Source organism: Natrix helvetica (assembly GCF_964273705.1).
Source record: "Natrix helvetica genome assembly, chromosome: 7".
NCBI classification, from domain to species: Eukaryota; Metazoa; Chordata; class Lepidosauria; order Squamata; family Natricidae; genus Natrix; species Natrix helvetica.
In genome coordinates, this window is record NC_138558.1 from 2,607,199 (window position 1) to 2,622,931 (window position 15,733).

A 15,733-nucleotide genomic window follows, 5' to 3' on the forward strand; every position below is an offset into this window, starting at 1 on the left:
TGTGGGAAGCTGTGTCAGCTGTTCTCACTCGGTTGCGGTGTACGCAGGGGGGAGCAGGAGAAGGGGAGAAAGGCATCCGTCTTTCTCTCCATCGGACCACCAGAACCCCCTTAGTACCTCCCTCTCCCTCTCCCTCTCCAGGGGGCCGGGGGAGGGGGGAGGCTGTTTTCACCCTCCCCAGGCTTCAGCAAAGCCTCCGGAGCATGGGGAAGGCATGCGCAGGTGGGTGGGGCATGCACACACATTTTGGCGCGCCTTTAGAAAACGTTTAGCCATCACTGGTCTAGGGTCTCCTGCTTGAGCAGGGGGTTGGACTAGAAGACCTCCAAGGCTTCTTCCTGCTCTATTCTGATTGATTGGTTGGTTGGTTAGTTGGTTGAATCACTGCTCTTAAGCTGGTAACACGGTTGTTAAGTGAATCTGGCTTCCCTGTTGACTTTGCTTGTCAGAAGGTCACAAAAAGTGACCACGGGGACACTGCTGCCGCCGTCGCAAATATGAGACGGCTGCCAAGCATCTTAATTTTGTTCCTATGAACACAGGGAGGGTGCAACGGCCGTGTGAGAAACCGTCATAAAGTCACTTTTTTCCAATGCTGTTGTAACTTTGAATGGTCACTAAACAAATGGCCGTAAGTCAGGACTGGTTTTCTGAAGTTCGGCTGCACTCCAACCCTCACCAGATCTTCTTTCCCTGGTCTACAAATCCCAAACTTGCTAGCCAGCCCCCCACACACACACACACACACAAACGCACCATGCGTCTTTTATCATAAAAAAGCCTTTGGCGCCACCTACTGGCTGCATAAAGTCATGCCATTTGCTTTTTGATTCTTTGCTCCATTTCAATCAATCAATCAGAATAGAGCTAAGAGGGTATTTTAGGGCAATGCCCCTCAACCTTTGAGGCACCAGAGACTGGTTCTGTGGACAGATGATTTTCCGTGGTCCGGAGAGATGGGATGCAGGCAGCATGATTTTGCATGCTGCCTGCATCCCATGGAAGGGGCTTTGCTTGTTTGTGTGGGCCAATTTCTACATGCCTTGCAGCCTCAGGAATTCTGGGGGTTGAAGTCCATAAGTCATAAAGGGGCCATCATTCCCCACCCCTGCTCTATGTGCTATATATCAGGGGTCTCCAACCTTGAAGACTTGTGGACTTCAACTTCCAGAATTCCTCCAGCCAAGGTTGGAGATCCCTGCTATATATGACAAGTTGATACTATCTTTAGCAACATTCCTTGATTTTTCTGTGTTGAAACTACAAATCACTAAGGAAGATCGCAGTCTCCCAATATTTGAGGGGCTGCCACAGAGAGGAAGGGGGGGTCAAGCTATTTTCCAAGGCACCTGAAGGTCAGACCAGGAAGAATGGATGGAAACTGACCAAGGAGAGATTCAACCTGGAAGTAAGGATAAATTTTCTGGGAGAACAACCAACCAATGGAACAGAAGTTGCCTTCAGAAGTTGGGGGAGCTTCATCCCTGGAAGCTTTCAAGAAGACACTGGGCTGCCCTCTGTCAGAAATGGTGTAGGGTCTCCTGCTTGGATGGGGGGGGTTGGACTAGATGACCTCTAAGGTGCCCTTCCAACTCTCTTAATCTGAGTTTTAGGTGCTCCATCACTGGAGGTCTCCGAGAAGACACTGGATAGTATAGGGTGGTATAAACTCACTCCTGCTTTGAGCCGGGGGGTGGACTAGAAGACCTCGAGGTCCCTTCCAGCCCTTTCCGTAAAACGCGCCTCGCAGGCCCCGTGTGAAATAAGGCAACCCAGCTGCGGGCAACGGCCGTTTCCTTCCATGCCCTCCAGAGGGCGCCCGAGGTGGAGGCGGCGTCTCATCCAACAGAGCCGGAAGAAGCGACCTTTCCCTCCCACCCCCACATGCCCTCACTAAACATGGCGGCGCGCAGAAAATTGCGCCGCCACGTGGCGCTGGACGGAGACGCCGGCGTGCCCTGACCCAAGATGGCCGTCGAGGCTTCAGGCGGGGCGTGTGAGGCGGGAGGGGGCTCGTCCGCCCAGCGCCCCCCTCCCCTCCCCCGCCATGCCCCGCCGGCTGGAGCGGCTGGCCAACGTGGTGCTGCGGGTGCCCCCCGTGGCCCTCCTGGACCTGCTCTACCGGTGGGATGCGCAGGCCTTCGCCGACTCGGGGCGCCCCCTGGCGGGGCAATTTCAGCTGCGGGGGGGCCGCCTCTGGGGCCTCTACTACGCCGGTGAGGGGCGGAAAGGGCACCACCCGGAGAGCACGCGGGCTGGGGAGGGTTGCTGGGTGGGGGAGGGACTCCAACTCCCATGGGGCGCTGGGGGGGCAGGGGGAGTTGCTGGGCAGGAGGGACTCCAACTCCCATGGGGCGGAGGGGGGGCAGGGGGAGTTGCGGGGGAGGAGGGACTCCAACTCCCATGGGAGACGGGGAGTTGGTGGGGAGAAGGGACTCCAACTCCCATGCGGCGCTGGGAGGCAGGGGGAGTTGCTGGGGAGAAGGGACTCCAACTCCCATGCGGCCCTGGGGGGCAGGGGGAGTTGCTGGGGAGGAGGGACTCCAAGTCCCATGGGGCGCTGGGGGGGCGGAGGAGAGTTGATGGGAGGGAGGGAGGAATTTTGGGGTGGGCTCTGCGTGGCCCTAATCCGGCCAACCGACATTGATATACAGGTGAAACTCGAGAATATCGTGCAAAAGTTCATTTATTTCAGTAATGCAACTTAAAAGGTGAAACTAATATATGAGATAAGATTCATTACATGCAAAGCAAGATGGTTCAAGCCGTGATTTGTCATAATTGGGATGATTGTGGCTTGCAGCTCATGAAAACCCCAAATCCACAATCTCAGAAAATTAGAAGATTACATGCAATCCATAAAACAAGGATTGTACATAGAACAATATCAGACCTCTGAAAAGTATAAGCATGCATATGTACTCAGTACTTGGCTTGGGCCCCTTTTGCAGCAATTACTGCCTCAATGCTGCATGGCATGGAAGCTATCAGCCTGTGGCACTGCTGAGGTGTTATGGAAGACCAGGATGCTTCAATAGTGGCCTTCAACTCCTCTGCATTGTTCGGTCTCATGTCTCTCATCTTTCTCTTGGCAATGCCCCATAGAGTCTCTATGGGGCTCAGGTCAGGCGAGTTTGCTGGCCAATCAAGCCCAGTAATCCCACAGTCATTGAACCAGGTTTTGGTGCTTTTGGCAGTCTGGGCAGCTGGAAAATGAAGTCAGCATCCCCATAAAGCTCGTCTGTGGAAGGAAGCATGAAGTGCTCCAAAATCTCCTGGTAGACGGTTGCGTTGACCCTGGTCTTAATGAAGCACAGGGGTCCAAAGTCCTGTTGCTCACTGGTCCAAAGTTCTCTTTGCTGATGAGAGCAACTTTTGCCAAAAGCATCCATTCAATGACCGTGGGATTCCTGTGCTTGAACGGCCTCTCCATTCTTCCTCCGTACTCTGGGTCCTTGGTTTCCAAATGAGATGCAAAAGTTGCTCTCATCAGAAAAGAGGACTTTGGACCAAGGAGCAACAGGACTTTGGACTTCTGTGCTTCATTAAGACCAGGGTCAACGCAACCGTCTTTATGGATTGCATGTAATCTTCTAATTTTCTGAGATGTTGGATTTGGGGTTTTCATGAGCTGTAAGCCACAATCATCCCAATTAGGACAAATCACGGCTTGAACTATCTTGCTTTGCATGTAATGAATCTTATCTCCTATATTAGTTTCACCTTTTAAGCTGCATTACTGAAATAAATGAACTTTTGCACGATATTCTAATTTTTCAAGTTTGGAGTTAAAAACAGCATGGAAAAACGTGACTTAGGACCGTTTTTTCACCCTTACGACCGTCACGTGGTGCTGCGATGGACATTCAGATGCTCAACAACTGACTCGTGTTTATGACGGTTGCAGTGTCCCGGGGGAGGGGTGGGGGGTGTCAGCAGATTCCCCTTTCGTGACCTGGGGAAAATCTGATTCGCTCAGCCACCGCTTTACTTGTTGTAACAGCTGCAGGGATTCACTTAATGGGCAAGAGAAGTCGTAAGATGGGGCAGCGCTCACTTAACCAATGTCTCGCTTAGCAACGGAAATGTCGGGCTCAGTTGTGGCCATAAGTGGAGGACTACCTGTATTTACTGATGAAATGTAGGGGCCCTCCCATCCAGGTGCGGAAGGTCTTGGGGCCGTTTGCAAGGAGATCAAAGTAGGAATTAAAACAAACATTGGAAATTTAACTTTCTCCCCCCTTTTTTGAGGTCACCTGCTGTGCCTGATGGTCTTGGTGCTCCCGCTCCTCTCCCTGGTGCAACTCTACCTTCACCTGCTGGCCCTCCTACTCCTCTACCTGTCCCACCAGGTAGCCTGGTAAGACGGATGCATCACACACACACACACACACACCCTGGAAAGTCCCTGGGAGGGGGGGAGACCCCTGGCTTTGGACGCTCGCTGGGGAAGTCTTGTGTCACCTTAGCCTGGCCTACCTCGCAGGGCTGTTTTTATTTAGCTGTTTAATGTATTATATTAATTAAAGGCACTGGCTTGTAAAACATATTCGTTTATTAAATGATTGATCCAATTGATTGATTTGAATGTACTGTTTGTTACATTTATTACATTTATGTATTCATTCCATTAATTTATTACATATATACACTTATTAATGTACATTTCTCCCTTATTCATTACACTTGCTTATTACGTTTTATTACATTTATTTACTAACGTATTACATTTGTCTCCAAACATGCCCACTGTCAAGATTGGTGGACTTCAGCTGGCTGGGGAATTCTGGGAGTTGAAGTCCACAAGTGGGGGCGGGGGGCTGCTGTAGACAACTGAGCAGGCTTTGTGCCCCCCTCTTGCTCTTCCAGGGACTACATAGACCATGAGGTGGAGCATGGATTCCAGGGCGCCATCTATGAGGACTCGGTGGCCCTGGGGCACTTTGCCACTGCACTGACTGGTGAGGAATGGGGGGTGGGCAGTGGTGTGTTGGGGGGGGGTGTCCTCTGATGGTCTCCCTTGGTTGGCCTGTTGTTGGAAAGCGGGGCGCTGGTGAGGGGGACCATGGCTTTAGCTGCAGAGAAATTGGGGGAAAGAGAGGGGGAAGGAAGAAAGAGAGGGAGAGAGGAAAGGAGGGAGGAAAGAGAGAAAGGAAGAGAGGAGGGAGGGAGGAAAGATGAAGGAGGGAGGGAGGGAAGAGGAAGGAAGGAGACAGAGGGAGGGAAGAAAGGAGGGAAGAAACAAGAGAGGGAAGGAAGAAGGAAGAAAAAGGAAGGAAGGAGACAGGGAGGGAAGGAAGAAGGGAAGGAGAAAAAGGGAGGGAGATGAGGGAGGGAGGAAAGGAAGAGAGGAAGGAGATGGACGGAGGGAGAAAGGGAAGGAAGCAGAGGGGAGGAAGTATGAAGGAAAGAAAGAAAGGATGGTAGGAGACGGAGGGGAAGGAAGGAAAGAAGGGAGGGAGGAAAGAAAGGAATAAAGGAGACAGGTGGAGAGAGCAGAGAGAAAAAAAGAAGGAAAAAAGAAGAAGGAAGGTGACTGCCTGGAGTCTTCCTGGCCCTTTTCTTGGCAAAGGCTTTTGGAGGATTGTCCCATTTGCCATTGCCGCCTTCTGAGGGCCGAGAGAGAATGGCTGGCCCAAGGTCACCCAAGACTAGAACTCACGGTCTCCCAATTCCCCGCCTTAACCAGCACCCCAAACTCCAAACCGGGACCCTCCAAATATGTTGGCGTCCAGCTCCATATTCCCATTGGGGGGGGGGGGTTCTGAGGACCCCGAGGGCAGAAGGGGCAGCTGCTGTGGGGGGTCAGCCCTCCCCCCTCGGGGCCCAGTGGGCGAGGCGCTTACCCTCCCCCGTCTCTGCGTCCCTCCCAGGGCAGGTGGCGGTCATCGCCCTCTGCGCTCTGCTGCTGAAGACCCGGCAGGCGGGGCTGCTCTGCGCCCCCCTCCTCCCGCTGGCTGCCCGGCTGTGCTGCCTCCCTCCCCAGGCTCTGCCCACCGTCAGCGCCTGTGGGGCAGCCCTGGCACTCCTGCAGCTCCTCCACGCGGCCACCTCCTACCTCCTGGGGCTCCTCCGCAGGGCTGGCGCCGGCTGCCGAGAGCTCTTGCAGGTAAGGGGGGGGGATTCCTGCAGGTGGGGGGGGGCTCGGCCTTCCCTTCCCTAGCTAGCCCTTCCTCCTCCTCCTCCCCCCCTCCCGGCCACTAACCTTCTACCACTAATGACTAATTGGGTCCTGAAAGGAAAGCTCAGAGAGCATCCAGGACCCCCCCCCCATCCCCCTCCTCCTCCCCCTCCCCTAAAGCCCCCCTCCCTTCTGGCACTGATGATGTTCCCTAGTTCGATCATGGAAGGTCTACAAGGAAGCTACCAAGCTCTTAAGAGCACCAAGGACCCCACAGTCACTGTCCTCCTACCCCTCTCCCTCCCTCCTCCTCCTCTTACTTCTCTCCCTCCTCCCCACTCTTTCCTCCTCCTCTCCCTCTCCCTCTTCTTCCGCCTCCTTCTTCTTCCCCTCTCCCTCCTCCTCCTCCCCACTCTTTCCTCCTCTCCCTCCTCCTCTTTCTTCTCCCCTCTTCCTCTTTCTCTCCCCTTCCTCCTCCTCCTTCTTCTCCCCCTCTCCCTCCTCCTCCCCACTCTTTCCTCCTTCTCTCCCTCCTCCTCTTTCTTCTTCCACCTCCTTCTTCTTCCCCTCTCCCTCCTCCTCCTCCTCCCCACTCTTTCCTCGTTCTCTCCCCCCTCCTCTTTCCCCCCTCCCTTCTCCTCCTCCTCTCCCTCCTTGCTGCTCCTCGCTCAGTCCCAGGGTGGCTTTCCCAGGGCAGCCTTGCGTGAAGAGGCCTTGATGGCTGTGGGAAGGAGACCACCCAGGATGGCAAAGCCGGGGCTGACTGACCCCCACACCCCGCGGTGAGAGTGGCAGTCTCCGGCAGCCTTGACTCTTCCTCCACCCCGGGCACCGTCTCCGCCTCTCAGCTGCCCGCCTCGAGGGGTCGTTGTGCTGGCTCTCCTCCTTCTCCCCCTCCCCTTGGGAAGCCCCCATTGGATGCCGGCAGGTGTTGGCATGCCCGTCCTTAGCCAAGTGGGGTGTCCCCCCCCTCCCCCCGTCTTTCCTTGCAGGACCCGGAGGCCTTTCGGCTGGTGACCCTGGCCGGGTCCCTCTGGAGGCGGCTGGCTCTGCCGCTGGTCTTCTCCACCTTCTGGCTGGTCCTCTTCGCCCTGCAGATCTTCAGCCTGGCCTCCTCCTCCTCCGGCCCCCTTCTATCCCAGCAGGGCTGCCTCTTCCTCCTCCTCAGCAGGTAGGAGCCACACCTGGGACCAGGGGTGAAGGGGGGGGGGCTGCCGTCTGAAAGAGGAGGAGGAGGAGGAGGAGGAGGCAGCCCTGAGGCAGCTGGTCCAGCTTGTCCTCTCTTCGGCCTTCCCAGCGTGGCCAGGTGCTGCAGCTCCCCCTCCTCGCTCCTGGGACTCACCTGTGCCGTCTCCTACCTGGCCTTGGGATTGCTCCAGCTCACCAGGCTCTATTTAAGTGGCTACGGAGGCCTCCAGGATGGCAGCGTCACCCACAGGTGAGAGCCTCTCCCTCCCTCCCTCTCTCTTCTCACTTTATGTATATATCTCCTCCCTCTCTCCTCCATCTCTCCCTTCCTCTTTCTCTCCCTCTCTTGTCTTCTTTCTTTCTCTTCCCTCTCCATCCCTCTATCTCCTTCCTTCTCCCACCTCTGTCCCTCCCTCTTCTCTCTTTATATCTCTCTCCCCCTTTTTCTCCCTCTCTCCCCTGTCCCTCTATATCTCTCTCTCCCTTTCTCTCCTTCTCCCTCCCTTCCTCTTTCCTTCCCTCTGTCCCTCTCTCCTTCTTTCCTCTCTCCCTCGTTCTCTTTCTCTCCTCCTCTCTTCCCTCTCTATTCCTCTATTCCTCTTCCTGTATCTCCCTCTCTCTCTCCCTTTCTCTCCTTCATCCCTCCCTTCCTTTTTCCCTCTCTCCCTCTCTTCTCTTCTTTCTATCTCTCCCTCTCTCCTTCTCCCTCCTTTTCTCTTTCTTTTCTTCTCTCTTCCCTCTCTCTCCCTCTATTCCTCTTCCTGTATCTTCCTCTCTCTCTCCCTTTCTCTCCTCCATCCCTCCCTTCCTTTTTCCCTCTCCCTCTCTTCTCTTCTTTCTATCTCTCCCTCTCTCCTTCTCCCTCCCTTTCTCTTTCTTTCCTTCTCTCTTCCCTCTCTATCCCTCTATCTCCTTCCCTCTCCCGCCTCGGTCCCTCTCTCTTCTCTCTTTATATCTCTTTCCCCCTTTCTCTCCCTTTCAATGCTTCTATCCCTCAGTGAGTCACAACCCACCATCTACAGATAATCCTCCAATTATGACTACAGGTAGTCCTCAACTTACAACAATCCATTTAGTGACTGTTGTCAAAGTTACAACAGCACTGAAAAAAGTGACCCTGGCCGTTTTTCACACTTTACGACCGTTGCACCATCCCCCGCAGTCACGCGATCAAAATCCAGACGCTTGGCACTTGACTCACATTTACGACGGTTGCAGTGTCCCGGGGTGACGTGCTCTCCTGTTGCGACCTTCTGACGAGCAAAGCCAATGGGGGAAGCCGGATTCACTTAACAACCATGTTACTAACTTTAAAAACACAGTGATTCACTTAACAACCGTAGCAAAAAACATCGTAAAAGGGGGCATACTTGCTGAACAAATGTTTCATTTACCGACATGCATGTCGGGCTCAATTATGGTCGTAACTCCATGACCCCCTGTACAACCAAGCCCGAAATGTCTCATTCCTAAGCGAGACAGTTGTCCCATTTTAAGACCTTCTTGCTGCAGGCATTAAGTGAATCCCTGCAGTTGTTACAGTAAATCATGCAGTCATTAAGTGAATCTGCCTCCCCCCCCCCCCCCCGGTTGCATGACCCCGCAGGACAGTCATGCCAGGTGCCTGGATTTTGGCCCTGGGAACGCTGCAATGGTCGTAAGTGTGAAAAACGGTCGTAAGTCCCTTTTCCCCCCAACGCCGTTGTGACTTGGCCGCTAATTGAACTGTCGTAAGTCTGCATTTGCTTTATCGAATGGCGGCTGCTTTGTTTGTTTGTTTCCCCTTGGAGACGTTTCCCTTCCCTTCCGAGACCCTCGGGACGGTCACTAAAGGAGCGGTCATAACTGGAGGACTCCCTGAGGAAGCCCTACCAGGTTGACCCTGCCTCCCGAAACCCAACTCCAAGGGTCTCCAGAAACATGACCCGCCTCTTTCGCCCACCCACATCTCTTAAAAGGGGCGTGACGGAAGGGGCGACGCTGTTGCTGCTGGCCATCCAAACGGGCCTCCTGGACCTTCAGCTCCTCCAGAGGACCCACCTGCTCACCGTCATCTTCTTCATCGTGGCCACCTCCACTCTCCAGTCCATGACCGAAATAGCCGAGCCGGTCCTTTTCGGCCTGGGGACATCGCAGAACAGGTAGGGGGGACGAAGGGGGGGGCTTTTTCCGGTCCTGGAGTTCCATGCAGCTGAGAAGAGGGGATCCTCGACGTATGACAACAATGGAGCCCCGAAACGGCGTCATTAAGCGAGACCTTTGTTAAGTCAGCTTTGCCCCATTTTGCCACGGTTACTAAGCAAATCGCTGCGGTTGTGGAGGGACTCTGGCTGCCCCGTGTATCATGTGATCGTGCAACCGTCGTAAGTATGAGTCAGTTGGGGAGGGTCTGAATGTTGATCACGGGACCGTAGGGGAGGCTGCAATGGTCATAAGTGTGGGAAACGGTCCTGAGTCCCTTTTTTTTTCAGTGCCGTTGTAACTATGAACAGTCACTAAATGAACTGTCGTAAGTCGAGGACCCCCTGTTTTTATCTACAAGTGGTCCTCGGCTTACGACCAGATGCTTAGCGACCATTCAAAACGACAACCTCAAGGTAAGTCCTCAACTTAACAACAGTTCATTTAGTGACCGTTTGAAGTTATAACAGCACTGGGAAAAAATGCAACTTACAACCATTTTTCACGTTTACGACCGTCGTAGTATCCCCATGGTCACATGATCAAAATTCAGCCATTGGGCAACTGCCTCATATTAATGACGCTTCTGGCGTCCCAGGGGACCACATGATTCCCTTTTGCGACCTTCCGACCAGCAACGTCAAGGAGGTAGTCAGATTCACTTAACGACCATGCTCCTAACTTAACAACCACAGGGATTTGTTTTAACAGCGGTGGCAAGCAAGGTCGTAAAATGGGTCAAAACTCAACAACCGTCTTGCTCAGCATCGGAAACATTGGGCTCAATTGGGGTCATAAGTCGAGGACTGCCTTCTTGGATGCCATCTAACCCCAGCATGGTCCCTTCTGGCTTGAGAAATGGGGCTGTTGTGTGGCCCCCAGTGGAGCTGGCAGCAGATGCAGAGAGTGAGGAGGGTTGGGGAGGAACCTGGGCCAGTCCTGGAGTCTGGGGAAGGCTCTGATGAGGGCTCTGTGTCGGAGGCAGAGAGGGGGCCAGGGCCATATGTCAGTTATCAGCTGCCTTCAGAGTCAGACATCAGTAGGGCAGAAGAACAGCTGGAGCCTCTTCCCAGTGTGCGCATGCGCAGAGCTGCCAGGAGAAGGGAACAGCTAAGGAACAGGGTGCGACTTGGGAGTGAGGCCACAGGTGGATGATGAATGGCCCCTCCCAGAGGGAATAAAAGGGGAGCGAAAGGGGAGTGGAGTTTGCAGGAGTTCCATTCATTCGAGTGAAGTTCTGTTCCTGACTTCTTGCCAAGGAATTGCTGCTACAGCATGGAGTTTAGAAGATACCGGCCTGGCAGCTCTCCAGGCCTGATAAAGGTCCGTAGTTGGTGAAATCTCATGAAAGACTGTCGGCCGGGAGTTTGCTGGAGAGGAATTCCCTTGAAACTAAATAAAAGGGGTTTTATCGGGATGAGGAGTCGCCTTTGTGATCTTGGGAAGCCTCGGTCAGAACTGGGGGGAGAGGGGGGACTCCTCATCTGTTGCTCTATCCAACACACACACATACACCATTCTCCCCCCCCCCCCCTTGCAGGAATTTCTGGAAACACTTCCGTGGGGTGACCCTGTCCCTGTTTCTCTTGGTGATTCCGGGCGTCATGGCCTCCAAGATCGCCCACTTCTTCCAGCCGGACTTCTGGCTGGTGATCCTCATCTCCAGCTGCATGTTGACCTCCCTGCAGGTACATTTCGGCATTACCAAATCAATCCGCATAGAGCTTTGTGGGGACCTGGGAGGTCTTCTAGTCCAACCCCTGACTCAAGCGGGAGACCCTCTACCCATTTCAGACAAGTGGCTGTCCAGTCTCCTCTTAAAAGCCTCCAGTGATGGAGCGCCCACAACTTCTGGTGGCAAGCAGTTCCTCTGGCTAATTGTCCTCCCTGTCCTGAAATTCTTCCTTAGTTCTAGGTTGTTTTTCTCTTTGACTAGAATCAGAGAATAGAGCTGGAAGGGACCTTGGAGCTCTTCTAGTCCAGCCCCCTCCTCAAGTTCCCATTTCAGAGCTGTCCAATCTCTTAAAAACCTCCAATGATGAAGCACCCAGAACTTCTGGTGGCAAGTTGTTCCACTGGTTAATTGTCCTCACTGTCTCCTTAGTTCTGGGTTGCTTCTCTCCTTGATTAGTTTCCATCTGTTGCTTCTTGTCCCCCCTCCAGGGGCTTCAGGTAGAAAATAGCTTGACTCCCTCTTCTTTGGGGCAGCCCCACAAATATTGGAACACTGCCATCATGTTACCCCAATCCTTCCCTTCCTAACGTGTATAGAACACAGAATGACAGAGTTAGAAGCTTCATCCCTGGAAGCTTTCAAGAAGAGACTGGGCTGCCCTCGGTCAGAAATGATGCAAGGTCTCCTGCCAGGGCAGGGGGTTGGACTAGATGACCTACATGGTCCCTTCCAACTCTGTTATTATTCTGTCATTCAGAAATTGTGAGACCTTCATCCCTGGAAGCTTTCAAGAAGAGACTGGGCTGCCCTCGGTCAGAAATGGTGCAGGGTCTCCCGCTTGGACAGGGGTTGGACTGGATGACCTCCAAGGTCCCTTCCAACTCTGTCATTCTGTACCACCAGAAGTCTACAAAGGGGGATCACGTGACCCCGGGGATGCCACGACCGTCATAAATAAGAGTCCGTTGCCAGGTTGCTGAATTTTGACCAGGTGACCATGGCGGCACTGCACCGGTCGTAAGTGTGAGCCACAGTCCTAAGTCCCTTTTTGTCAGCACCATTGTAACTCCGGTCACTCCATAAACGGAGGACTACCTGAGTCTACCCCAGTAAGAAGCTTCCCCCGTTGTCCAATCTGTTACAGATTAACAGAATTGGAAGGGACCTTGGAGGTCATCTAGTCCAACCCCCAGCCCAAGCAGGAGACCCTGCACCATTTCTGACCGAGAGCAGCCAAGTTTCTTCTTGAAAGCTTCCAGGGATGAAGCACCCACAATTTCTGAATGACAGAATAATAACAAAATAATAACAGAGTTGGAAGGGACCTTGTAGGTCATCTAGACCAACCCCCACCCAAGCAAGAGACCCTGCACCATTTCTGACCGAGGGCAGTCCAGTCTCTTCTTGAAAGCTTCCAGGGAACAACAACCCATCAGGGACAGCCCGGTCTTCGGGGTTCCCCGAGTCGTCAGGAGGAAGGTGGGAGCCGAGTTCATTTCCCTGCCCCTCGTAGGTGACGGGGACCCTCTTCGTCTACGGCCTCTTCGTGTCCGAGCTCCTGCAGAAGAGCCCCGTGGAGAAAATGGACGAGATCCTTTACTGCGTCCAGGCCATCAGCCGGGTGCTGGAGTTCCTGGTGGCCCTGTGCGTGGTGACCTACGGCACCTGGGGCTCCATCGTGGGGGAGTGGACGTGGCTGGGGGCCTCGGTCATCATCGTCCACTGCTACTTCAACGTCTGGCTGAGGGCCCGATCCGGGTGGAAGAACTTCTCGCTCCGCTGGGAGGCTGCCAAGAAGATCGGCTTGCTACCCTGGGCCACCAGCAGGCAGCTGGAGGACCACAACGACCTCTGTGCCATCTGCTTCCAGGTGAGCTGCCCCCTCACCCTCACCCCGAGGAGTGACGGGTTGCCTCCCCCTCCGGATGGGCTTGTACTGTAATGCATCCAAAGGACAAATAGCTTGAGGATGGATTAAACCAGAGGTGTCAAATTCGATTTCAATGAGGGCCGCACCAGAGTTGTGTTTGACCTGTGGCAGGGCGGGGCCAGGGTGGGTGTGGCCAGCTTGACATCACAGACGGCCCGAGCACTCTGCCAACGAAAACGGGGTTCCAAGCTCCGTTTTAGGCTGCAACAATCTCCTGCAATCCTCTGCCGGCGAAAACGGAGCTCCAATTTCGCTTCCAGAGGCATCGCGGACCGGTCCTTCACCGTTTGCAGATCTAAGCACCCCATGGGCTGGATCTGCCCCCAGGCCTTGAGTTTGACACCCCCGTTTTAAACCCTGAGCAAGGGGTCCCAAAGATGATGATGTGTTTTTTTTTCCCAAGAGGCCACTGGACTTTCTGGCTTTTTTCTGAAGACGTTTCACTTCTTGTCCAAGGAGCTTCCTCGGCTCCAATTCTTTGAAGACGTTTTGCTTCTCATCCAAGGAGCAGATGCGTGCAAGGAGTGTAAATCCTTCCGTTCTGCACCACTGGATGACGGAGAATCTCCACAGGCACCTGGGCAAAGGGGTTGGATGGATGATCTCTTGAGGCCCCGTCCAGCTTTTAAGGTCCCTTAGACTTCCCGAAGACTCTTTGTATTCCCCTCCCTCCTTCATTCAACTTCCAAGGATTCTCCGGTCTGTTAAATTTACATTGAATCCCAGAAATGCAAATGCAGCATTTATTTAAAAATCCATTCCGGAGTGGCCGTGCTAATCCTCGACTTACAACCGGTTCATTCAGTGACGGTTCAAAGTTACAACCGCCCTGAAAAAAGTGAAGTGATGAACTGTTTTTCATACTTACGACCGTTACAGCTTCCCCACGGTCACATGATCTCAATTTAGACGCGTGACAACATACATATGACAGTCGTGGCACCCCGGGGGGCTCACGCCAATCCGGCTGGCCGGCCTTCTGACAAGCGAAGTCGATCGGGAAAGCCGGATTCACTTCACAACCGTGAGACTAACTTAACCGCCACAGTAATTCGCTGAATGGCACAACTCAAGTCACAGGGAAAGACAAATTAACACTTAACAACGGTTTCACTAATTTAATAACGGCAGGGATTCAATGAACTCTGGCGAGAAAGGATCGTTAAATGGGACAAAGTTCACTTAACGACTGGCTCGCTTAGAAATGTTGGGCTCAATTGTGGTCGTCAGTCGAGGACTACCTGTATCCCCTCAAATTCACCCTAGCAACATCTTCGTTCCAGATGAATTATTTGTCATTCTTGGACGTGGCTGAGATCCATCCGCTCCAAGCTCAGATCTATGCAGGTCTCTTCTCCTCACCTCCCTTTTTCTGTCTCTCTTTCTCAGGAAATGGCCCTCGCCGTGATCATGCCCTGCGGCCACATTTTCCACAAAGGCTGCCTTCGCAAGTGGTTCTACGTGCAGGACACCTGTCCCCTCTGCCATCAGGCGGTTCAAGGCCCCGCTCCCCGGGAAGTCCAGTGAAGCCACGCTGGAGCAGAGGGGACATCCCAGCCAGAGCATAGAGGATCCGTCAGCCACCAGAACGCAGCAGGCTCCACCAACAACAGGCTGCTGGACCCCGGCATGTCCAGTTGCACAGAGCAGCCTGGGCTTTGGCCACGGGGGTCTGCTGGGAAGACCCTGTGAGTCCACGGGGGGCTGTTACCTGGGCTGTCCCAAGAAAGAGCCCCCACCGCAGAAGGAAATGACCAAGTGCCTGTGCTGGAAAGTCTGGAAAAATTCAGGGAATCGGTAGAGGTCCAGGGTGTGGGGCAGCACTTTCCCCAAAGCGAGCTGAGATTACCCAGTGTGCAAAGAGACACTGGTCCCCCTTGGCCCACGGGGCCTCGGAGTGCCGAGGGGCGTCGGGAGAGGTCCACGGCAACAACTGTTGGCCATCCTGCGGCAACGGGCAGCGATGCCGAGATTGTGGGCGAGATTCAGGAGAAACCGGACGCTATCTGTGAGCAACTGGACAGTCTCAGGGACATCCTTCCCGCGTCCCTTCCTGACCCTCAGCCGTCATTCGCGGGTGTTTCTCCCAAAAAACCTTGTATCCCCTAACCTGCCTCCCTACTTCCCTTAGGAACTCAGGAACCTCAACCAGAGAAAGTGTATTTTTCGAACCATGCAAAGTTGGGCTCAGAAAGCCCGTTGCTCCGTTCATCTTTTTTGTGATCGGAAACCCGTCGGCTCGATTCTCCGAACATGGCAGACTGACTTCAGCCTGGTAGCTGGGCTCTGCGTCTTCCTCGTGGATTTTTGGGGAGGTGGGGCAACGGGTGGCATTTGGCAAGTCCATAAGGCGGGCAGATAACTCAGTTGGCGTCCCGGCAAAAGATTCTCCCAGGGATGACCCAGCCCAGCGAGGTCACAAAACACGAGGCAGGTGCCAATTCCTCTCTACCCTCTTCTGCCCATTGCGTGTTGCAGTAGTTGTGTTGCAGAAAATCCGTCCCGGGCTGGGGCCTCTTGCTCTCTGGCTAAATAAAGCATGCAGACCACTTTAAGACACGTGGACTTCAACTCCCAGAATTCCCCAGCCAGCCATAATCCCCGCTGGCTGGGGAATTCTGGGAGTTAAAGTGCACGC

The 15,733-nt window shown here is 53.9% G+C and overlaps 1 protein-coding gene across 4 annotated transcripts; it reads left to right on the forward strand.

The window, feature by feature from the left end:
- The first annotated feature begins 1,974 nt into the window (after nt 1–1,974).
- Nucleotides 1,975–15,365, forward strand: LOC309395704 (RING finger protein 145-like). Of its 4 annotated transcripts, none has more exons than XM_081960177.1 (10): nt 1,977–2,216; nt 4,252–4,360; nt 4,870–4,961; nt 5,879–6,109; nt 7,114–7,292; nt 7,419–7,559; nt 9,268–9,450; nt 11,031–11,178; nt 12,679–13,035; nt 14,485–15,365. In XM_081960177.1, the coding sequence occupies exons 1-10, from the start codon at nt 2,048–2,050 to the stop codon at nt 14,661–14,663; spliced, it is 1,788 nt and encodes a 595-aa protein (XP_081816303.1). In that variant the 5' UTR covers nt 1,977–2,047; the 3' UTR covers nt 14,664–15,365. The 4 variants fall into 4 exon arrangements, with proteins under 4 accessions (XP_081816305.1, XP_081816306.1, XP_081816303.1 ...); XM_081960178.1 differs by having other exon boundaries at nt 1,978–2,216; nt 5,874–6,109; XM_081960179.1 differs by lacking the exon at nt 7,419–7,559 and having other exon boundaries at nt 1,975–2,216.
- The last annotated feature ends 368 nt before the right edge of the window (nt 15,366–15,733 follow it).